This window comes from Hippoglossus stenolepis, chromosome 3 (genome assembly GCF_022539355.2).
Source record: "Hippoglossus stenolepis isolate QCI-W04-F060 chromosome 3, HSTE1.2, whole genome shotgun sequence".
In the NCBI taxonomy this organism is placed as follows: Eukaryota; Metazoa; Chordata; class Actinopteri; order Pleuronectiformes; family Pleuronectidae; genus Hippoglossus; species Hippoglossus stenolepis.
This window is the reverse complement of record NC_061485.1, coordinates 10,241,774-10,266,106: the sequence shown is the minus strand read 5'-3', so window position 1 is coordinate 10,266,106 and position 24,333 is coordinate 10,241,774. Positions and strand designations below refer to the sequence as shown.

At 41.6% G+C, this 24,333-nt stretch overlaps 2 protein-coding genes across 7 annotated transcripts in view; both read right to left on the bottom strand.

Moving 5' to 3' along the window:
- Positions 1-304: 304 nt before the first annotated feature.
- Positions 305-9,468, bottom strand: fam210b (family with sequence similarity 210 member B). The gene is made up of 3 exons (XM_035152519.2): positions 8,787-9,468; positions 3,866-4,065; positions 305-1,299 (listed from the first exon to the last, which is right to left on the bottom strand). Exons 1-3 carry the CDS (start codon positions 9,288-9,290, stop codon positions 1,083-1,085), a joined length of 921 nt encoding a protein of 306 aa, XP_035008410.1. The 5' UTR covers positions 9,291-9,468; the 3' UTR covers positions 305-1,082.
- A 5,412-nt stretch (positions 9,469-14,880) lies between these two features.
- The window catches only part of ppp1r16b (protein phosphatase 1, regulatory subunit 16B), a 73,361-nt gene continuing 63,908 nt past the window's right edge, over positions 14,881-24,333 (bottom strand). For all 6 annotated transcript variants that reach the window (XM_035152564.2, XM_035152570.2, XM_035152565.2 and 3 more), the window contains 5 exons: positions 20,421-20,546; positions 20,261-20,336; positions 19,794-19,923; positions 19,427-19,574; positions 14,881-18,805 (listed from right to left, as the gene is read on the bottom strand). In XM_035152564.2, the coding sequence (XP_035008455.1) occupies positions 18,332-18,805; positions 19,427-19,574; positions 19,794-19,923; positions 20,261-20,336; positions 20,421-20,546 (954 nt within the window). In that variant the 3' untranslated portion in view covers positions 14,881-18,331. The remainder of the gene's footprint in view (positions 18,806-19,426; positions 19,575-19,793; positions 19,924-20,260; positions 20,337-20,420; positions 20,547-24,333) is intronic.

The window sequence follows — 24,333 nt, the reverse complement described above, 5'->3', positions numbered from 1 at the left end:
TCCACAGCATGACTTTGCATGGAGTTCAACTTTGACTGATGACGTAACAGCCTCAAACTCAAAATAGCAACGATGTTTGTGTGGTTCACCCACTTGGCTGTCATTGGTGGCATCTGGCACTGCTCACATTCAGCCAGCGACGATTACGTGATTCTCCTCAGCAGCGTTTGTCATTTATCTCCGTTCGTATTTGTCTGCCCTGACACAGTAATTTTATCCATCCACAGCAATTCTATACTAAAAAGGGGCAAAACAAATTTTTGTGATATCTTAAAGGTATTTCATGACAAAAACACAGCAAATATAAAAGACAACTTCATGTTTAATAGTTAAAGTTCAACGTCCAACATTCTTCATTCAAAGCTTGCAATGAACAATAATCAGCCTCACTCAGAGATTAATGTGTTTGCAAACTGTTTGGGCAGTGGCATTAGCAAAGTTAGAGAACAAGAGGGAGAAAATGAAGAGGAAAATGGATGAGAGGAAGGAAGGAATTGGATGCCGGGAGAGATGTTGAGAAGAAAAATAGAAGGGAAGCAAAACAACAACAGCAGAAAATAGGACGATAGGTGAGAGGAGAGAAAGAGTCTGAGCAAAGGTGAGAGAGGAGAGAGGTAGGAGACGGAGACAACCTGAATTATTCTGCTGATTCACATAACACCAGAACATGGCCTAGTCAGCTCTCAGGGAACAGTGGAGGAGAAATCAGCTTTTTCCTTCCTGGTGTCCCCGGTGGCAACCTTCACAGCATTAATAGAAAACTCTGCCCACTCAGAGCTTAGCAGTGAAACTCAAAATCCCTGATCTCATATCTGATTGTTTATAAATATTTGAGCTTTCTTTGCACTTTTCTCTCTGGTTTGTGAAAATGCACACACGTTAAGACTCAACTCCAAATAGACGGGTGTTTGGAGAACTGTCACACTTATGTCTTTTTAATCACACAGAGACAGGATTCTGTTACAACGAGAAATATTTAACCTGAATTCAAAAAATGCAATGAGAGATGAGAAGAGGCATTTGTAGCCAAAAGCACGAGTAATTAAATATACAGTTGTTTGAACTATGTCCATCAGGGGGCATCAGGGGGCCGGTGTGGGGGGTTTAAAGAGACCAGTCTTTCTTAAGTAGCGCACAATGAGAGGGACGGACACCAGAGTGATGCTGATGCGGACCGGAGCGAAGAGCTTGTGGATGGCGTAGGCCAGGACGAACGTGCTGGTTCCTGCTGCCATTTTAGAGCGAACGACGGCCTCGCTGAAGCCCAGTTTGCACAGCACAGCCGCCATATCGAACCCACTGCGGAGACAAATCACACAGCACACGGGTTAGAGGTGCAGAGAATTCACAAATTAGGTTCACTCACATTACCTCTTCCTCCAGTTTTTAAATCAAGGGTGAAAACATGCGCACTTTACATTGGAGTGTCTAGCTTCAGACACATAGTAAACTAACACTGCAGCATCATACGTGTGACATAACCATGAATTCTATCATTAGGTGGTTAGATGGATGGATAGAAATTCAAAGTAATAACACTAACAACATAAAAAAATATCATAACAATTAATAATGTCAAACATTGACATTCAGAAATCCAAACATCCAAATCCCAATGCATTACTTTTCAACAATAGGGTCACTTTCTATAAGCTATTGTCTGAATTACAACAAACTGCAAACCCAAGAACAAATATTTACATTAAACGTATCATCTATTGTCTGTACTGCACTTTACTGCTGAGCGATGGGAGGATGAGGTTTTTACTGTGATGTGTTAATCAGAGCACTGAGTCCTACCTGGCAACAGAAAGATTACTTAAAAAACCCACACGGAAACAAGGAGAACATGAAAACTCCACACAAAAAGATCCCGGCCAGACTATGGGGTGGTTATATACTGGAATAATACTGACATCTACACATGAAGGTTCTCTAATGCCCCAAAATAGATGAAAATAGATCCCAACATGTAGTGTGTATTTGGTTCTGCGTAAATGGTGCAACTCACTCTTACGTCCACCAGAGGGAGCTATGGACAATAAATAACGTTTCATAAGTTTTTCCTTTTGACCCATTTAAACTGGTGACATTAGCACGAGCAGCACTGCAAGAGGAAGTACACTGTACATGAAATCAAACTAACCAAAGTGGGTCTAACAAGCTACACGTTACACTGTCCATGTGGGACACTGTTGTAAAGTTGTGGCATTTTTCTGAGCTATTTATGGAAATAAATATGTGAAGAATGTGAAAACAAGAGGTTTAGAGCAGCTCAAGGCTTTTCAGCCTCTCTGTCTCTGTCACATTAACAGCTCTGTAAAATTTACTCAGCTAAATACAAGGATCCATCTGCACACTGCCGACTGTTTACTTAGCTCTCAGCTCTGTATTAGCAGGCCACATGCCTGGGCTCTCTGGACACACAGCGATAATGCTCCATGGCTGCTGGCTACAGAGTCAGGTTTCAGTTCAAGGGTCATTACGAGCTGCAGAAGGAAATCACTGAGCTGTCAGATAGCCTCTGCCAAGTCGCTCTAATATTCAAGGCCCTGGCATGTGGCCAGACAGACAGACAGACAGAGAGACGAGGGTAGGAAAGTTATGCTCTTGTCAGAACTGTGGGTATGTGTTGTGCTGCTTTGGCATTTCTCTGTCCATCACCATCAATGTCAGGGATTTGAAATTCTGTACATCTTGTTGAAAAGTTAAAAGTCTGAAAACGCGGTAGCGAGATGAGAAAACGCCCTCATGTTTTATTCAAGCACTCGCCGCGATTTTAGTGTCTGCGTCTGATGGAGCCAGTCGTGATATTTCAACAACAGCAGAGCCGCTACAATGTGGCTGAGTGAGTGGAGACATTTTCGAGAGCCCGCACTCTGCTGTCTCTCACATAACAGGTCCCATTTCCTGCCAATTTACAGCAGACGTTTCAGTGTTCCTCGGTGTAAAAGCTGCCCACGGGTCGGTCATTTCCTGCGCTCGTCTTTAGGTTTAAAGGAAATGTTACACCCCGACGCTCTCGCACTGCGAGATAATATCAGTAAGTGATGTTGAATGCATTCAATTGTTTAACATGTTGGCCGCGTTGTAGTCCTGCTCACTGTTCCCTCTTTCCCTCAGTCACAGAGCCTTTTATATCACTTACTGATTCAGACTATCAATGGGTTCTGTTATGGTTTACGGTCCTTTTTCACCGGACTCTCTTCTTTATAAATATGCTCTTTGATTCACTGTGACTCTTATAGGGCTGCAATTAACAATTATTTTCATTATCCATCAAGATACTTATGGCTTCCTTGATAAATTAAATATCAAATTTAGATGACCAAAAATGTGTAGAGTAATTTGTTGGTCAATGAAAATCTCTTGTATCAGCTTCTTCAGTGTGAGGATTTGGTAGCTTTCGTTCTTAAATATCACTGTAAATTGAATATCTGAACAAAACAAGACATTTGATGACGTCAACAAAGAAGATGTGATGAGCATTTTTCACTGTTTTCTGACCATTTAGAGACAAAGTGATTTGTTGAAATGATCATTACTTCAATAATTAAAGTAATAGTTATTTGCAACTAAACTGTAATACATATCACACTATTGTAACGCTCTAGGTGTTTTGATTAAATTGCTCATATATATATATATAATGTCGGCCAATACTCTCTACTCCCTAATGTTGGTATCAGTATCAGGTTCCAAAAATCCATATCAGTCGGGCTCTAGTCAAACCCTAATATCAATGTAGAAAAGAAAAAAAACTAAACAAAAGTAGGATCAATGCAGCTGCGTTTCCCAGCCAGTCTTAATGTAAGTGCCCCCCCGACCCTCCACTTATAGAACAAGCAGTGAGCTCTTCAGTTACCTGGATATCAGGAGGTAGAACATTCCCAGAGACATGAGGGAGATCCCGACGTGAAAGCAGACTCCCACTGCTCCGTACTCCTTGAAGACTTTCTTTAGCTGCTGGATCTTGGTAGGTTTCCCTCCTTCTGGCTCAGGCTCCCCCGGGACCTTTTCAGCAGACGAGGAGGTAGAAGAGGCCTCCTTTAAATTCTGCTCGTCCTGGATGAAGACAGAAATAAAATATCTGAGAGTGAGCGGAATATATTTGAACGGGAGGATGAAGACAGACAGCACACTATGAAAGAAACTTTAATATATTAATATATGGCACATTCTCATATTTAAAAGCTTGAGCCAGAGAGCAACTGGAGTTCGAGCCAAATTAATTAATTAATTGATTAATCTTGTTACAGCTCAACTTATAAGTTTACTGAAACCGAATCAGTTGTTTTTAAGAAGCGAAGCCAGAATGTCCTGTTTCTGATGCTCGGCAGGAACAAGGACTAAACGTTATTTTTTTCAGTTTTAGGCCACATATAGAAATACATGCATCATCAAAAAAGTGTGTTGTGTGCATCATCTGCTTAAAAGTTGAGGTCATCCAAGTAGGTCAATCGGAGCCTGAACTTGTATGAGCTTCCTCTATTCAATGTACAGCTGAATGAGCTGGTTTTAAACATGAGGCTGCTGCTGTGTGGTTTGATAATTCATATTATCTCGCACACGCACACGCGCGCACGTGCACGCGCACACAGCTCTGTGTTTGTGACCTCCACCACTCTCTGAGATGAACACACGCCAAACACGCTGTCCTGACGTGTAGCAGGGAGCGTTCAGGTCACAGTGTGTGCTGATTATAAAATTGGTTTGTGAACTACAACAAACAGCAGGACCTCACAGCATCGATAAAGACATATGACCCATTGCAGCTAAGAAATAATTAATTTAAAACAAAAATAAGCTACAATATGTTTAGAGAATGTAAATCCACTTAATCCTTAATCTGAATAATGCCTGGCGGGCTGCCTTTCCACATGTGGTTATGTTAACTGCAGTAGAACATGTGCAACAAGTGTATCAGAAATTTGGCTACAAACCATCATTGGATAAAATTATTTAGATGTGTTATGATGTTGATTTTAATTGTCCTGACACTGAGCAGCAAAACTGCAGATTTACTGAAGAAACATCTGCATTTTCTCAGACTATTCGATCCATCTGTGTCGACAGCATTTCAAGTGGGTTTCTTAGGTGTCAGGACTTAGAAACTTAGGACCATGAATTTACAGCAGAGAGACCCACAGAGAGCTGTGAAGCAATAACTCTGTATGATTCAGTGTGGAATAAAGTTATTATTTTAATCAGGACATATCTGAATGACATAATGTACCAAACATTTCAAGCATTTAGAGGTAACATGCAATACTTCAGTTTATGAATCTCAGAGCTTTTCATATAACTTTGAAGGACTCTGTTTCTAGATGAACATGTGAGACCTTGCTCACAGGCCTGTCTGACACTCATTTATCTGATCACCCTGCTGTGGTGATACAATTACAACTAAATGTCTTTTATGGATCCCCTCAGGTTAACTCAGGGTTTTCCATTATGATTAAACATACTTGGTGAAGAATAATCACAGTTTCAGTTTTATTGCCAGTTTTCCACTTTCTTTTCTTTTTCATTAGAAGCTTAGTATCAAGCGGCAGGAGGGCATCGTGTTCACTGGCTCTTTTGTAGCCTTCCCATTAAAAAAATATTCCTCTGGCAAGAGGAAACACAATCCTTCTTAAAAAAACAGGAAATAGCTCAGGCCTGTATGTCGTTAAGTATTTTTAGACAAACTACTGATATGATGCCTACAAAGCTGAGTCAACTTATTAAGTACTTGGAATGCTGCCTACACAGAGACCTTTAACAGGCATTTTCTGAGTATAGAAGCTAATCAAGTCAAAGTCAACTAACACAATGATGAGGACAAAATGTAGGCTGATTATAATATAGTAGAAATGAGACAATTAAATAATGACAGAGAGAGAACATTGGATATCATGTGAATTAAAAGTGACTATTAAATGTCACATGTTTCTTATCCATAAAACAAACAGGGGTTCTGTATAAACAATGTTTTAAATACAGATTTGGGACAAATCCAAATGAGTTAAAGAACTGTGGAGAAATGTACAAAGTTTGAGCCTTTATAAAATGTATAACTACATTTTTGTTGTGAAACTATTTTAATAATAAAAAATAAATGAATTCTGGTTACATGATGACCCCAGGGCCTCAAACCAGAGACTGCATATAAAGATGGATGCTGACAGCTACCAAAAGTGAAGCCACATTTTCTAGATCATCCCCTGGTGGCTACAGCCTTGGTCATAAACCCTGCCTCCTCCACGGATGAGACATGCACCAAAATAAAATGTAATTCAAATACTGAATACATTTTTCTTCTGTCACTTTAGGTGGTTCTTATAATTAAGTGATATGAAGGGTGAAACATCATGAATCACAGCTGAGACCTCAATACTGTGGCTCCACTCCACGATTACATCAAAAGAGCACGATGACAGCACCGGTATCCAGGATATTTTAGTTCAAGTTTTAGTTTTTGCACAACTTGAAGAAGTGGAGACATCTTTACTTACAGTCTATACCTCAAACTGCTTTTTACACCAGTGACTCCATGCTCCCTTTTCAGCATCACATGGTGTAATAATCTAAGATGTTTTTTGAAATACATACATTCACTTGACTTTCGTTCATATCCATCTGTGCCTGAGTTGCTATAGTGACATTCTGCTTTCCTCTGACTGTCTTCTCTTGTGGGTGTCAGTCAGATAATTAATCAAGTGAGTAGAGACAATGAAGAAGAAGATGAAGAAGGGAACAGAAGGAGAACAAAATGATCTTTTCTCTTTGTTGTAATTTGTTTTGCTAAATATAAATCTGAGCCGCCTGCATGAAGCCTCAGTCCTGTTGATGTATTCACTGTTGTGCAAACAATGGACAATAGAAAGTCTGAAGTGGGCGAGGGAGCAGGCCTTTGCTTTTCAGAGGCGAGTCAGGCCGAGCTAAAAGTAAAGGCGGGCTGCAGCGTGGGAGGGTCATGTGAGTGTGCGGCCAAAGAGACTTGTGCAAGGGAGGGTGTATGGGAGGGGAACAGTGGCACTGCTGTGTCTGATAACAGCTTTTCAGAGGCAGGAAAACACATGCAGAGTCACGGTGGCATGCAAACACGGACAAAGACACACTCACGTGCACAGACAGAGCACGAGGGAAATGTTCAAGTAGTGAATGCCTCCTGTGGGAGTCTGAAGCTTAACAGCAGCCCTCTATTTATACAACCTGTTTAAGGCGGGAATGGGCACAAACTGGAGAATGCTGCATGAAATGTGCAGCCAGTGGCAACCAAACACCCACAGCCTTCATCCAGTGGGCCAGACTAGTCTTGACCTAAATGAAATATTCACTTTTTACAAGCGAAGAACCTTTTTTTTATGTTAGGTTTGTTAACCAAATATAAGTTTAAAGCAATTTAAAATATTTAGTTAGCCCAATTAGCGACAGAGCAGTGTTGGTTAGGTTAGTCCATCACTTGGGTACAGACTGAAGTATCTCAACAGCTACTGGCTGACTTGCCATAAAACTTCAGGCAACACATGGTGCCAAGGTGATAAAAGATGATTGTCCAACTTTTACTCTACTGACATCAGGTCATAAATTTAATGAGGATGGTGAACATGATAAACATTATGAATACAAAATAGCAGCATGTTGCAAATGTCGGCATGTTAGCAAGCTAATGTTAGCATTTTGCTGAAGCCCCTCAGGAAGCCAACAGCCTCACAGAGCTGCTGGCATGAGCTTCTTGTGTGAGATAATGATTACGTAATATAGAATAACAGGAAGAAAACACAGAATACTTTAGTGTAGTGGTGTGTGTTGTGCTTTCTAAGAACTGCTCACCACAGATCAGGTTCACCTACATCGTTATCCACTTCCCACTGCTGCTGACTCACCAGCAGAGCAGCATAGGCCAGTTTCTCATTCACAGCTAATGGGTTTGGACTTAATGACTTAGGAGGAGCTATAATGAGTTTGTTGTGCCCTCAAGGGGACTAAAGCCTGTTTAGGGGTGAGAAGTGAATAGTGTTTAAGTTAAGGTTAGGCATTAACTGGTCATGGCTGAGCTTTAGGATAAGGTTTTGCCAAAATAAGGATAGGTGTGTGTGTGCGTGATTGTCTGTCTTTTGTTATGAGGGCCATTTTTGGTTCAATACTATCATTGTGAGGACATTTTGGCTGGTTCTCACAAATTCAAAGGTCTGGTTGAGAGTTAAGACTTGGTTTTAGGGTTAGAGTTAGGTTACGGTTTGGGGCTACGAAACGCATTATGCCAATGAGTGTCATCACAACTATAGAGAGACAAGTGTGTGTCTGTGACCATTTTGAGCCTAGAACCTACAGAGTCAGGACGTTTTGGCCAGTCCTCACTTTCTGACCCACTTTTAAAGGGCTTGAGGGTTAAGACTTGATTTTAGGGTTAGGATTAGAGCTTGGTTGGGGTTAGGCTAAGAATTAGGATTAGAGTAAGGGTGAGGGGCTCGCAATGCATTATGCCAATGAGTGTCCTCTTTAAGATAGAACTACAAGGTTGTGTTTGTGTGTGTGTTACATAGATAAATAATGCAGTAGACTTGTGTGTATGTGTAACAGACCCCACAGCTCGGGGCCTCATGTTCAGCCTGTTCTCATCATGGCTGTCAGTGAACACACTCCTGCTCACTGACGAGCTGCTCTCTGCATATTTCATGCTTTTGTTGTCAACACTGGCGCCACCGGGACACAGACAGACCGGCTCGACGCGACCTCTATTCTCTTATGAACGGATCACTGCGGTTACACAAACAATCGAGCTGAGCAGTTAAATTCACCCGTTTGTCGGCGCCTGTCTCCTCCCCGGGGTCGCTCCTCTTGGCGGCTGCAGCGATGGATGAAGCCCTGGTGTGCATGGTCCTGCTGGAGACTCTCCAGGTGCCTGTAAACAACACACGACCCAGCGGCTGCTCTCCGCTGCCGTGGCGCCTCTTTGCGTGCACAGGCGGCGGTTTGATAACATCTAAACTCCCGCCCTCGCTTCGCACGCTTCTGAAGAGACTCTCGGCCACTCGCTCCCAGTGTCTCCGGTCCGAGTCCGCGACCCCAAGCGTCCAGCTCAGGAGCGGACGCGGCTCCGGCTGTTGCGCCCCCAGGTGCGCATGTGTGGTGGAGTCCACGGATCCACAGACAGACCTGCACCGAACCGTGTGACCTTTGCGTAACGTCCCGGTGACGTGCCTCAGTCTGTTTGCATTGACTCGCACCAAACAGCAGCCCGGGGACCTGAGCGCCTGATCCGCAGCCGCTGCAGACAGCCTGCCCGCGCGCCACCAAAACATCGTCGTCCACGTCCCGCTGGAGGATTTGTCGCGTTTTTTAATACAATCGGACGAAGCGAGGGGGTCGTTCACGACACGTACTGAGCCCGCGAGCAGCTGTAAACATGCTGCCGTCCTCCTGCCTGCCTCCCTCCCTCCGCTCCTCTGTTGACCGATTATCACCCACAGCCAATGAGCACTGACGCGCAACCGCAGAAGACTGGAGGGAGGGAGGAGCAATTTAAAGGTGTAACCGTGTTGGGTCTCCTCGGTGAGTTGTGTCATGAAACCACTCAGGGCTACATGATGTCACTGGGACCATTACACGTGTTATAACAGCTGGGCAGCAATAAGCTATAATAATGAATAAATACAATTATTCATTATTAAGTCTTTGTGAGTGTTTTCTCCAGCAGAGTTAGTGGAGAAGGAGCAAGTTGAATCATATTGGCAAATTACTAACAAGCAATTCTTTCAGATATGTCATACATTACATTTATCTGGGGAGGGTAATATTATAACTTCTACAATAAAGATGTATTCACAAGTCAAAACTGTAAGGCACAAAGACTCGGTTAAAATGAACAGAACAAAAAGATTACATGACATAACCGAGCCTAACACAGCCTATAGCCTAAACATAACCTACCAAAGCATAACCTAACATAAGTGAGAGCACGGATCAAGAACATCAGCAAGAACAATTTACATAAAAATAACATTCAATTCTTAGAATAAACATATAGGGATAGATGGTATAAACTCCTCTATCATGTAACTCACAATATCAATTTAACCGACTACTGGTCACTTCTGTTCCCTGTGAGCAGTGTGACTTGTGTATTAAAGTCTGAACACATTGCTGTTGGCTATCTGTGTTTGGAGATGCAATGCTCTGTAGAGATAAGACTGTTCAACCAACAGAAAGAAACGGAAAGACATGAAGAGTAACAGAGAGTTAACTGTAGCAGACCACACCTCTAATGTAAAAGTTAACCACAGCCACTCTTCTTTTCCGTTCTCCTCCTCTCTGGTCTAGCGTTCTTTTCTCGTGTGAAATTTGCATGTGTTTGAGTTAGAGGTGTAAACTAAAGCCCAAACTGAAAGGAAACTGGTGGGAAAGAACAAGATAATAAAATCTAATTCTGAATATCATTGGCTTTGAAATGAAAGAAGTGTATATGTCACAGGATGCTGAAAGACGTCTGTGGTCCGTGTTGCACCATGTGAAAAACATGATCTGCTTTAGGTGTGCAAATCTTTTTTACTGAGAGGAAAGAAGGAAAGAAAAAAAGACAGTCAGCACAGCAACAGAGACAGTGACCTTTTCTCAGACGCGCCACAAAATCAACATGTCGGCAGATTTAAAGTGGCTTTCGACTCTAACGTTTGTGGTTTGATGATAAATTCTTTTATTAGATGAGAGTGAAACATTTATTTGCCTGTAGGGGCAGAGCTCTGGGTGTAAACATCTCAGTAGAACTGAATTACTGCTGCTGCTCAGAGACAGACGGAAAAAAGAAGAAGTTCACTGTAGTTCTTTAAAAGTTGAAGTTGGTACAGTCCCACATAGACCATGACACGGAAAAGATGACTGGTGAAAATCCCTGGAGACATTTAATATTTTAGTTCAGAATTCATAACACCACATTGAAGGTGATGTGGATGCAAGGATTCTGACACAGTTAACAGAAAGTTAATGTTGCATATTTGGGGACTTGATAAAGATATTCCTCTTTTTTTTGCAACTAATTTACACATTTTGCAAAACTTGGCAATCTTTTTAATGAAAGACTAAATACTTTATCCTGAAAATGTACCAAATGATCATATTCTTGTTATTTCGTCCACCCTCTGGTAGACTGTGTGTCAGTCAGCCTTTGTGTTTCGTGCTTCATAAAGTGACAAATCAGCTGTTTCCATATTGATGTAACTTCCACCTCAATGTTCAGTGACAAGTGTGATGTGGTCATTTAGTTCTGCTGCTTGAGGGATTTCATAATCACTCAGTCACTGATGCGTCAGCCACAATAATGCCAAGTGAGGCCCTGTGTGAAGTGAGCAGAGTTACTGCTCATCCCTCAGCCTCCGTGCTTCCTCTACTTTACATTGATTTACAGTCTGTGTTTTATCATCTTTCCAATAAATGATTTTGCGTCCGTGTTTAAACAGCAGATTGCAGAGTGTTGCTTGTGATTGTGTTTTGGAAGTGCAGCAGAGGAAGGAGGACACAGTCAGAAGCCCACACTGACAGATGGTTATTTACAGCATCTAGGACACGCTATAGGTGGACATTACCCGTTGAAGGGAGGAAGTGCTGCAGCTCTGTTGACACACTGAGGGAACCAGTCAATCTGGTTTATTTAAACGAAGCTGTCGGTTTGTGTTTCTCATTTAATTGAAGAACTTGAAAAACACATTGTTCTCCTTGACATTATAACAAATTAAATGAAGCCGTAGCTCTTTGCTGCTAATTTTAGCAAACTAGACCCTTTTTTCTGACTCAATTCACTGACTCTCGTCTCCTTGTGCTACATGTAAGTGTTTATAATTAACTTGCTGTTGGGGAAATGTTACCACGTCTTATTTTTAAGGTAACATGGTTTGGAGATTCATGGAGACTTTGTTGCCTTTGCTGATGAGGATGTTGATACAGGTATTTGACCTGTTTGGAATGGCCATGTCAATGAACAATGGGTGAATGGCCAAACAGAACTAAAGCACTTTGAGTGGTCCTCAAGACTAGAACATTTCTATATAAATACAGATATTTACCATTTAGTCGGTGGTTATTTTTAAAGAACCTCACATCCTGCTCAGTCCCAGGAAGCAGGAGTTCTTCTCAACCTATTAGCTCACACCTGAACTAAGAGGCCTGGATCGGGGCCTTTGTCAGTCTCTTCCTTTGTTTGCTTCAGCATGAGAACCTTCTTGTGATGCTGCCTGAAATGTTGTTTACTTAAAGGTGATTGTCCATTAGATGGGTTATTTGTGTTAGTTCCTGATATTTGTTAAAAGACTATCTATTGTTTATTGATTGTTACTTCCATTTGTCTTTAAGCCTTTGAAATCATCCATCAGAGTAAACTTCAAGTGGAAAACCTTTGGAGGAGTAAACAAACTGTTAAACGTCTCGCCTCAGTCCTGATGCTTTAGCTGGTGAACCTTTGCAGAAGCGCTTTTAAAAATTCAGCTACCAAAAATCAAATTTCTACAGTGATGCTAGATGAAAAGTTAGGGGATCACCAGAATTCTTACAATTTATAATGATATCTTGAGGAATATCTGTACAAAATTTGAGTTGAGACATTTCAACTGTAGTCGACTGGCTGATATCACCACGTCTGGGTGTTTTATCAATATGACAATGATTGCAGCCTTAGAACATAATGTCAGTAGTTGTTGGTCTGAAGTGCGGCCTCCTGTCTGAGACTGACAAACTTTGATTCCTCGTTCGTTTCACTTTATCCAGCGGCCGTACAGTCACACATCGACTCATCCTACTTAGACTATTTTAATTCAGGTCAAACAGGACACTGAAGTCCCGGTTAAGTCCAGCAGGTCCTGGGAACCGGGCAGACGTCCATCCGTTTGTTCTTTTTGTGCAGCTCTTCTATCCGTCTTCTGACAAACTGGCAGGATGGTCAATAGCCTCCTCCCAGCACAGGGCCGCTTTCAGGGCCCGCCATCCTCCCTTCATTTGCAAGCCTTCTTTCTTCCATGGCTGAAAACCTCCCTTCTTCCATCGACTGGTCAGTGTCTCATCAAGTCCTGGCATTGATTCATTTTCCGACTTTGTCCTCCCTCAGTGCCTTCCTTTACCATCCCTCTGTTTATGCATTCAGCGCAGTGGTCAGTGTGTGACTGCCTGCTCTTTCTGGCACCGATCCACTTCACCCTCCAGTGAAGAGGACTGAAGGACTGGGACTCGAGCCATCTGGCCCAGATTCAGCATAGCTCCGGCACAATGGTAAAGCCAGGCCACCAAGACAGGGTTGATGCAGTCTGGATCATGTGTTTTCAGCACCTTTGTCCTCTTCTCTGTCTATATGTCTTAGACATATACCGACTGTGTCCAGGCAGCTTCAGATGAAAGGCTGGTTTCTCCCAACGTTTGCTCAAGACGCATGGAGGGCTGTGACCTGACGCAGATGTTTGACAAATTACTTCCTGTTTGTTCTGCTTATTTGCTTTTCAAATCGCTGAGCAAACATATCAGCGAGCCAAAGCTGTTTTATGAGAGTTTAATGCACTGTGAAAAGGTTTCTCCATAAAAGACAAGCAGCTATATCTATAAGTTACTCCCCTATAACTAGGAATTACATTTATAAAGGGATGAATAAGCAACCATGTAAGCCAATGGTTTTCTGTTTAAACAGTCACTCAGCAGAATCTGAGGGTGGACAAAGTACAAATTGCAGGGAAAATCTGGCATGCACGGCACATTAGACACACCCAAAATAACCTTAAAATAAACCTAGAGAAACATAAAAGACACCATTACTTTTTAGTTCTCTGTCTATCCCAGCTGCTGCTGGCCGCCTGAAGACATATTGACCCCTGCTGACCCAAGAACCAGCAGAGGGAGGAAGTTTAGAAAAAAAGAAAGAAAGAAAGGAAGCAGTTGACGCTGGGCCAAGGCCCTGACAGCTGTGTGGCGAAGGACGTTCCAGCCTCCGCCTGTCTCAGAACAGAGAGAAGATGTAGAAGGAGAGGTCAGAGAAAGCAGACGTCTCAGCTTGAGAGAAACTGTTCGTAACCTTCATACGACATGAAGTGCATTCAGAAGATTCACCTGATGTCAGCAGTAAAGTGTCTGAAAACATTTGGGGAAAAAATAGTGGTGCTTCTGAAAGACGGCAACAAAAAAATGTAAAAAGTTTAGTTTAGTAATGATACAGAGAAAAAAAGAGTGAAGTCGTTCAATGCATAAAAGTGACAACGTCTTATTATGTTAAATATTCCCACAAACACAGGCAAGAAGAAAATTGAAGACTTGGTTCAGCAGTTGCTCTAGATTGCAGTTCTTGACCATTTAGGGCCTGTGTTTGTTCATTTTAGCACAAATTTTCTCAGCAGTTTCTCTCAACATGCATTTGATGCATCCACATTTTAGGGTGTTATTCATGTGTTTGGTCAAGATAAATTATGCAATTATACAGTTCAAATAGTTTAAGTATATGAACCTTGTTGCTGTAGACACTTAACAAAGCACATACCTCTGCTCGACAGTCCCCTTAAATTCAATCAAGCTGCAGCAAATTACACACTTATATATATCAGTCCTCTAATATTTTTCATAAGTTTCATAAATCATTCTCTAGGAAAATGTTGAAAATGTAAAAAAAAATTCCCTTTCTCTTAATGGTAAAAGACAGTATATGATCCAGACCTTTCCCTGGATCTGCACCAATATTCAAAAAGTTCTTTCTTGGCCTTTGCCCCATCCTTTACCAAGTTTCATGGAATTCCCCTCAGTAGTTTTTGTGTAATCCTGCTGACAGACAGAGAGACAGGGTGAAAACATAACCTCGTGACCACATTGGTGGTAAATGTAAGATCCATTTGATTGCGCAGCACAAAGAAGCTTTATAATTCAGAGGAGACCGTGTAAAATTCTCAAAATATACAATTTATTCAAAATATGTTAATGCAACCATCAATATATTCCAGTAATTACAAAATCAGTAGTTTGTCTCTTCTTTATAATCTTATCCTTTACAGACAGTGATGCTCGCAGTCAAACACAAGCTTTGATCTATTTACCATGAGAACACAGGTTACGTTTTAACAGGTGAAAGTCCCTTTCTGGCTAAAACTGATCAGGGTGTAGTTCAAAAGGTACATTTCAGTTGGATGGAACTTCACTCCCCAGGAAGCAGATCTGAGATCAGCAGCTGGAGCAGATGTGAGCATTAGCTGACAACAAAACGATGTCACAGCCGAGGGGAGAATAACTAAATTCTGACAATTTGTTCTTCCTCAATTTGAGTTGTAAAACAAAGCCGCTTCCTGTGACATTAAAAACTGACCTTTACAGAATATTTGCACAAAAGACTTCCACCTACCAGACACTGAATGACAAGGAGGAGACACTTGTATTGTATTGTGGGGACACGCTGGATATTAGACTGCTGGATACTGAGGAGGGGTCTACACAGTTTCATAGTTTTCCTCTAGACAACCAAATGTCTGTTAACACTGTTCATCCATGAGGGTAAGTTCTGTTCATGTAAACAGATAAGAGGGAAACAAATACAAACATATATACAGACGTATCTCTATTCCGTACAAATATTTGACACTGTACTGCTCATGTTATGGGGATGAAGTTGTTGTAGGAATTCTGGGTAATCACATTTGAAGGGGTCGCTCATCTGAAACTACGACAACAGCCTTCCCCCCCTAAAGTTTTCAAAATACCATGGAAGACTCTTTGGCACTGACAGGAAGATGAGACGAAATTTTATTAGATGAAAGAATGAGTTCAACACTTAGGAAAAACTGCTTACTTGCTTTTTACGCTGATCAGGAGATCGGAAACATTTCTCATATTTCAGTGTTTAATATGAAGAAGGAGCCAGCAGCCTGTTAGCTTAGTATAAAGAGTGGGATTAGTCATCCTGGCTCTGTGGAATAAATTATACAGAATTAATATTGTGTATGCAAACAGTTAAAACAGGATAATAATGTTTGTTTTAGGGTCTTAAAAAGTCAATAATCAGGAACTTTAGGCCTAAATAGTCTTAAATATGTTGGAACATTATGTACAAGGTCTAGCCGGATGTTTAGGTAGGTGTTAATTGTGTTAAACTTCATTCAAAGCGACTTCTGTCACAGTTTGAAATGTTTTTTCTGGTGGCCTGCATAGTTTGTAATGTCTCCACGTGTTGTAGTTCTATCTCAACAATTACGAGATTAACACGCTGTAATAAAACTACAAAAAGACCAACGTAGAAATGATCACTGAACATCGCGTTTCGAGAGTTTTTCTAGATTTGGCAACTTCACCTCATCTTCAATTATAGATCAAAACTGTATTATAATGATGCTCACAAGCCCCAGGTGCAGCTCGGTCAGATATCAATCATATCTGTGGAAACATTGGTATGGGTGCCTTTTAAGACTCTCATGAATAAGAGTATGTTTGTATGTGTTTATGTATCTGTTTTCTTTTTTCTTTATGGTGTATGTCTTGCTATTGGGTCTAGAGCCTGTAATAAAGTTTATCTCTATAGGGAAGTTATAGGCCCTACATTTCATTCATGATGGTCCTAAAAGTCTTAAGTTTAACTTGGTGGAACCTGCAGAAACTCAGATTCCTCTGATGTGTATAGCAGAGCGGTTTCCTGGCCTGTCTTCCTGGAGTCTGCTTTTTGCCAAGAAATCGTCTGGCATATAAACATATTGTTTCATGGACAGATTAAGTAACAAGATACGACTTGCTGATTAATGAGTTTTAAAGTGTTGGTGGGTGGATTTGTTTGGTTTAACAAAGCCAGGCTACATGTTTCCCCATGCAAAGTTAACCTGCTGCTGGCTGCTGCTACATCTCTGCCGTAAAAACCACATGGGCGTGAAATCCAAAGTCAAATAAGTTGTTTTCCCCAAGGCTGAAACTATTCTCGTCCTTGTTTTTGAGCTGTAAATTGTATATGTTGTGTTAAAGAAGACCTGACCTAAGACATCGCTACAAACCAAATCCAAGAGTGGATTCATGTTGAAACAACTGAGTCCACGTGTATCCTCAGAACAAATCATACTATACTTACAGTAATTCTTTACATAGCATTTACAGATTCTGTTAATGAGACAAATACAGTGACTGGAAGAAGATAAAGCCACACAATGGCCACCAGGAGAAAATGAACAACAAAACAAAAACAAATAACACTGTTATTTGTAGTGACACAATTATGAATCTATCCCGGCAGGATGGAGTTATCGTGTTTTTAATAACATACATGTAGCAGACAGTTGTCTTCACTTCATCTGTTTGAGTTTCCACGTCAGAAGGTGCTTCGCTGGACGACTCTCCAGCTCCTCTCACTGTACATCGCATTCACACTCTCCACACACCAGCCACATAATAAATACACTCACTTTTAGGAACCTCTTTTTTTTTTTTTACACTTTACATTAATTTCATAAATAAAGAAAATTACAGTCATTTTCAACCAGGTTTGCTTAAATAATCTGTACGCGTGAGGATGAGCTGTCAGTTTAGAGGACGGTGAGGTGACGTGTAGTTGACAGAAAATAATGAACAGTTTCAAACGAGTGCAGAACGAGACTCTTTCCGGTTTTCTCTCGCTATAGAAGAACACTTCCTGAATATTTAACACTGTTTTATGGCATTCCTTCCCTTTACTTAATGCATTTCAACATGGGGGACACTTCAGAGGAGGCGTCTCATCTCCTTTTGCTACGTTTAGCTCTGTCCACCCTTATAATACGACCAATGGGACACTTGGAAATCGCCGGGGTTCCTGCACATCGTGAAAGTGACAAGAATGAGGCGTAAAAGCAGAACATTGTGGTTTGATGAAGGAAATTTGTTTAAATACAAGATAATCATCCATTTGTAGGCTACAAGAAAAAGCTCTCCTCCGTCTTCATCTGTGAGGATAGAACATGCAGTACCTTGAGATCGTCTCTACTCTTCTGATTTTAAAATTCATTGCCCGGTGAAAAGCTTAAAAAAAACCTGTCCACACTTTGATTCACTTTGAGAAACAGCATCCTGCGCTCTTTCTACCCAATGGTTGGTTGGCATGTCCTGTATGAAAAGGAAGTTTAATCCAAGTGACGTCTGGAGGAAAAGTCTTTTCCTCTTCTATGCTACACGTGAAAGGTTTCTCCAGTTGTAGCAGAAGTCACGTGACCGGGAGAAACCCTTTCTCTGACCTTCTTCAGGCGGCTCATGTTCTCTGGAAGAAGTTTCAAAGAAGTGGAGGAACAGGACGTTAAATGACAGGAACACTTTCACTTTCTTCCCTCCTTCCTTCAGCACATTCCTAACTTTCATCCTCTTTTTGCAAACACGTCACTTGGCGCAGACGCTACGACACACAGCAGCACGTCTGTGCCTTCGGCGGCTCTTCCTCCATTGGCTGTTTCAGTTTGAGGAGGGGCGGGTCGCCGCTGGCCGGCGTGTAGTAAACAGCGCTGCCATTGGAGGAGACCAGTGGCATGCGGGGGTCCTCGGAGTTGTTTTTGGCATCGGAGAAGGAGTCTGTGGAGCCGTTACCTAGGTGACCGTTAAACAAGGGGTGATTCAACAGTTTGGCCGCTGACCTCTGTTTCTTCAGCTCCGACAGAGTCTGAGCGCGCTCCTTTGGCAAAGCGTCCTCCTGGTTGGACTGGGAAGTGACGATCCCGCCGTTATCAGACGATGGTGTGTTGCCATTGGAGGGCGGCTGCGGCGGCACAGACGTTGTCGTGGAGATGAGGCCGTTCTGTTTGTTGCTGCCGTCTTTGAGGATGGTGGGCAGCTTGGGTTTGTCTGGCAGCTCCACAGCGACGACCGGTTTGACCTGCAGGGCATCAATAAGGATTACTTTAATTCCACTGTAAAGCTTCTCCTCTTTTAGAGAATTAAATACATGAAGGGAGAGGAGATCACATATCTCTTCCCAGCTGCCAACCTGTCAGGCTAAAAAAGAGATGGAAAGCCAATTAATTTGCTGCATTCCTTTCTTCAAATGGTTATTCAGGGAATCCCAGGAGTCCCACTGTGACATGACATTTACTTTTTTAGAGGATTTCACTGCAGACCTGCCTCAGGAAGTCTCTGACTCTACACGCCTATAATCTGCAGATTAGAGACATAAAGCTATAAATATAGAAATCTGTCTGTCATTCAGTTTTTCTTGACAACAGCTCAACCTGTCAACTTCAAACTTGACAAATGTGTTGCTGAGAAACTGAGGGAGAGCAGCGCTGAGTCAGGTTTGTTGGGATGAGAGAATGTCGCGGAAATTGAGGAACAGAGATTTTGACATTTCTTTTAAGCTGCAGTATTTTAAATTGATCTTTTGTTTGGGTCTTCCACTATCCAGGGGGTCTGTGGGCTCCAGATGTTTAAAAGTGTAACAAATGTTTAACTAGGTCACCTGATTCTAAAAACTATCAAAAAGAATATTTAAAAAACATACATGAACAACTTGGATATTCTCCTGACTAGACTCCTTCTCCTTCTCGTGGTCCTCCTCCCTCCCTCCCCTCCACACGATGGCCTCCGTCTCGTACTCTTTACGACATAAGTTGTGTCTGTCGGACAGGCTGGCTCGCCGAACCACTTTCCTGTAGACACGGGTGGAAATCACAGTGAGAAGAGAAGAAACATACCAGCAAATACAGAATGAATAATATTCTCTAAACTCAATTCAAATGTAATTAAACTCTTTTTAGTGTCTCACTAAATCCTTTAATGTGGATCTTTAATCACAAGGTTAAGAGGAGGCTGATCCGTTTATCCATCATGTCTCTTTCAAAACCGCACCAGCAGATGTCAGCACTTACCCACGGCTGCCTGCGCTGGACGTTCGCCTGCACAGTGAGGTCTTGTGTTTGAGCTGCGACTTCATGATGATGTCGTGTTTGTGTTTGAGATCCAGCAGGATGGCTCGGAACTCCTCGTCCTCACACAGGTCTTTAAGTGACACGGACAGAACAGTGTTATCAGCGCCTTTGTGTTTGACAGGATAACTGCTGTACTTAATTATGCTACTTGTGTCTAATATTATATACTTTCATATATATAATAGATTAATTCTGCAAAAAATGAAAAAAACTGACATTGATAAATTCGATAATTCTTTGTTTTTTTCTCGTTTTCCCTTTAACAAGATCTAAATCAGCATCAATTGGGAAAATAACCCCTGATATTGATTAAACAAGATTGTAGCAAGATCCCGCTAAGATGAGACATTTGTTTTCATAACCCCCCACCAGGCGTGTTGAGAGGGAGTGATGAGGTGTAAATATACCGATGGGGGTCTCCTCTAGAAAGGTCTTGGCATTGAGGCTGGCTCCGTGAGACACCAACAGCTCTGCCACATGCATCTGAAAGCACAGCAACAGTAGAGAATCACATCAATGGAGTGCTTGTGCTCATCAGTTTCCTGTTTCCTGTTGTGTTTACCTTACCTGACCCCAGCACGCTGCAGCATGGAGCGGCTGCCATCCGTCGGAGTCCCTCAGGTCCATGCGAGCGCCCCCCTCCAGCAGCAGCTCTGCAGCCTGAACGTAGCCATTAGCTGCTGTGATGTGGAGCTACGAGAGCAGAGGAGGAGCAATGATCACATTAGTCAATTTGCTCTGTGCATAAAATACAATGTGAGGTTTCAAACTTTATGTTCCCCTCCAGTGAAATCAAGAATGTTAATTGTTAACATGTCCCCCTTGTGCCGTTTATATGATAAAATCCATATTTTGGGGGAAATAAGAAGTCGACACCAGGGCTGAGTATTTCCACCTCAACAGTCCAGTTAACAAATGTCTGTCTGAAAGAAGCAGAGTCTATATTGTTTATTTAGTGTGTAGATGTCATATATTAAGTCATTGCCACTGTAAACAGACACTGTGTGGCGTCTTTCTGTCGTTTTATTGGTGAGAAGTTCCGAGTTGACAGCCTGCCCTCAATTAGGCAAAGTCAAACTTGTTGCCATGGAAATACAGGAAAAAAATAATTGGATGAAACCTAAAATATCGAAAGATGTCACTTCACTGCCTGATTAATATTCGTGCAAAGTTTCTTGAAAAAAATTAATACGGTTTTCGAGTTTTACTCTGGAAATAAAACCTACTCTCAATTTGGAAATGTCATAATATTTGACAAGGAAATCAGGAGAAAAATGTTAATTTCATGACACCCCCAAAATATTAAAAAGGCTCCACTTCACAACCTGATTAACATAATTGTGAAGATGCATGAAAGAAATTCCACTTTTAGTCTCTTTAAAAAGAGGGACATCGGCCTGAAGAACTAACAACAAAAACTTGGTTTAATGTTTTAATCATAAGACATATATTGATGTTTTATCTGTTTTAAAACATATTGGTCTTTGTCTGTATTTTCTTCTGGGTCTTTTCTTTGTGCTTTTTCCTATCCTGTGAATCTGTGACACCTCCACACAGAGCAGGTGATCATTTCATCTGAGCCACTGATGAATCCAGAGGATTTCTCACACAGTCAGTAACTGTGTCAGTAACCTGAGACCTCACTCAACCTCAGGCTGGTGAGGACAGATAACATCATGTTATGGACACGAGTGGTCTGAAATAACAGTTGAATGATTTCTGTCCCTGAAGAGTCTCTGAATGTGAACATGATGCATTCTTCTGTATTATTATCATTTGTGTTACACATGAAACTGTTACTGAGGAGAGAGAGAGAGAAGAGCTCTCCGAAAATGACTTTATTGATCTTGCAGAAATTAGGATGTACTGTATCCGATTGAGTAAAATCACAGTCTTGTGCTCTGCAGGGGTTCAGACACATGCGCTCGATATGAAACGGCTTCGTTTTGAACGACTCACTTAAATAAAAGCTTCTACAGAAGCAAGTAGAGAGAAAGAGGCAGAGAGAAACCAACAAAGAACAAATTCGTTCATGGCAAAAAAAACGCTAAAGACGCAAGATTTTACAAATTCAGATGTAAGTATTTTCAGTAAAAGCTGTGTATTTTACAAATGTTTCCAATGTTTAAAATCCACATTACACATATTTACAGCGAAGCATGCAGCAGACTAACAAAGCAGAATGTGAAAGGCTGAATCCACAGCACATCAGTTATTTTACTGGCTTCCTGATCCCTGAGCACCTGCCATGTTCAAGGGGATTAGTTTTACTATATATTTATCTGAGCTGCTACAATAATAAAAAATCTTTACGTTGAGTTTTATCAGCTGTGTGTGGTTCTACCCCTTGTTGTCTGGTGCTGAGGAGGACTGCTGCAGGACAGGGACATAGACTGACTTTAATTCTTTCTAATGGGAACATGAATATTGAGACATTTCCTGAAAACCAACAACGTCAACATCAGAGTGTCATCAGAGGAGATGTCAACGATCACCAAAGTCATTGTTGAGATATTTCTGTCTGAACCGCTCCACCATTCTCTCAAATAGCAAAAATCACAACTCTCATAATGTCTGCAGCGTTTCTCTGTGTTGACAGTTGTTTCCTCGGAGCATTTCAGTTTCCTCACACAATATCACTGACAACCCAGCATGCAACCTGACTCCTGCCCTCAACATGCTGGGATGGGCTCTGTCTCATTCGTCTCTACTTTTTGCCCACAATGTTAAGACATGCAGGTGAACCAGAAACATTCAGAGGTGTGTGTGTGCGTGTGCGTGTGCATGTGCATGTGCGTGTGCGTGTGCGTGTTAGCCCTTAAGGCTCTGTACACCTGCTGAGGATGTGCCCTGCATCTTGTTCAATACAAAGTTCTTCCAAGGTTGTGAACAGTATTTAGAAAATGTTCTGTCCTGCAAATATAGACATTCTTTTGTGTTTAAAAATACAGCATTTGTGACTGGGGGGGTAGAGTGTTCGTCCTCCAACCAGAAGGTTGGCGGTTTAATCCTCAGTCTTCCCCATCTGCATGCCGAAGTGTCCTTGGGCAAGATACTGAACCCCTAAATGGCCCCTCATAGATGTTGAATACAGTAACTGTTAGTCACTTTGGATAAAAGCGTCTGCCAAATGACATGTAATGTAATGAAAAGAAAATAGAAACAACTGCACAAACCACATCTACAAATAATATATTTAAAAAATCACTATGGAAAAACAAGAATTGTGGTTTTATGTTGCATTTCCAGTTTAATTTTAAATGCACCATGTGAAGCTTTTTGATTTTCCTGAACCAAATTGTCAAATCAATTCTGCCAACCAAGAAGCACCTTTCCAAGATTTGTTTGTCTACATGAAATAAATGCATTTGTTTTTCATTTAACTTTAGAGCGAGGGTTTGGTGAGTGCAGTGTTTATTTTTGTCAGATTTTCAATAACGTGTGTTTGTCTTCCTCACGAGTTACGTTGTCACTCGTGTCCGTCTGTGTGTTTTTTGCAGGATTACGTAAAAAAAACTACAGGAAAAATTTCCATGGGAGGATTTGTTAGGAGTCAGGGAAGAACCCGTTAAATCTGGATGTGGATCTTGATCAGGGGGTGGATCCGGGATTTATTTCTATTTTTTACTTCCTTTAATATTGCACTTTTTGACATTTTCAACGTTCTCTCGAGGAATAATTCATGGATCTTGATTAGAAGAACATTTTGGGAAGTGATATTTATGAGTGTGTGACATTTGGTGCAGCTTTGTTGGGGCTTGGCAGAGTGTGTGCTCTACTGAGTGCCATTCTAGTTTTGTATTTGCCGTCTCTTCAATAGTTTAATAATTTATCAGCTCGACAAACTAAACTTTCCTTCTACGTGAATATTCTGCTTCTCCTCTCAGATTTTGAACGACCCGCCCAGATTAGAGCGATTGTTCCCGCACATTAAAATAAGGACACAACGTGTCTGCCGCTGGAAAACAAAAGATTAACCTTGCGTAACTTCCTACCAGTCGCTGGTCTCTTCCTCTGGGTCTGTGCCGGCGATTTTAATAAAGCATGCTCCAGTTTGCTTCATCATGCTCGAATGAAGATTAACAGGACGCAGAACGCAGGGAGACAAGCAGCTCAATCAGACAATCTGTGGTAAGACTTTAAAGATTAACAGGGTTATTTTGGGCTACTACTATGTAATGTCCCCTGGCTATTTTCACCCAGCGATCTGTCACTGTGTTACCGTTAGCGACGCTAAATCCCTGATACACATTATAGACTTCATTAAGGCATCTGGTATCACACGCTCCACTCCGCTCCTGCACGTCTAAACAAAACCCATTTAGTGATCACTGTGTTAGACGCACCTCCCCACTAATAGACACCTGACTTGTTTCCACACAGAGGAATGTGCCAGTGAGTCACTTTATACCTTCTCCTCTCTCAGGCATTTGACACAGCCTTTAAAAATGAAAGGAATGTGTTAGATTAGCTCATGTTT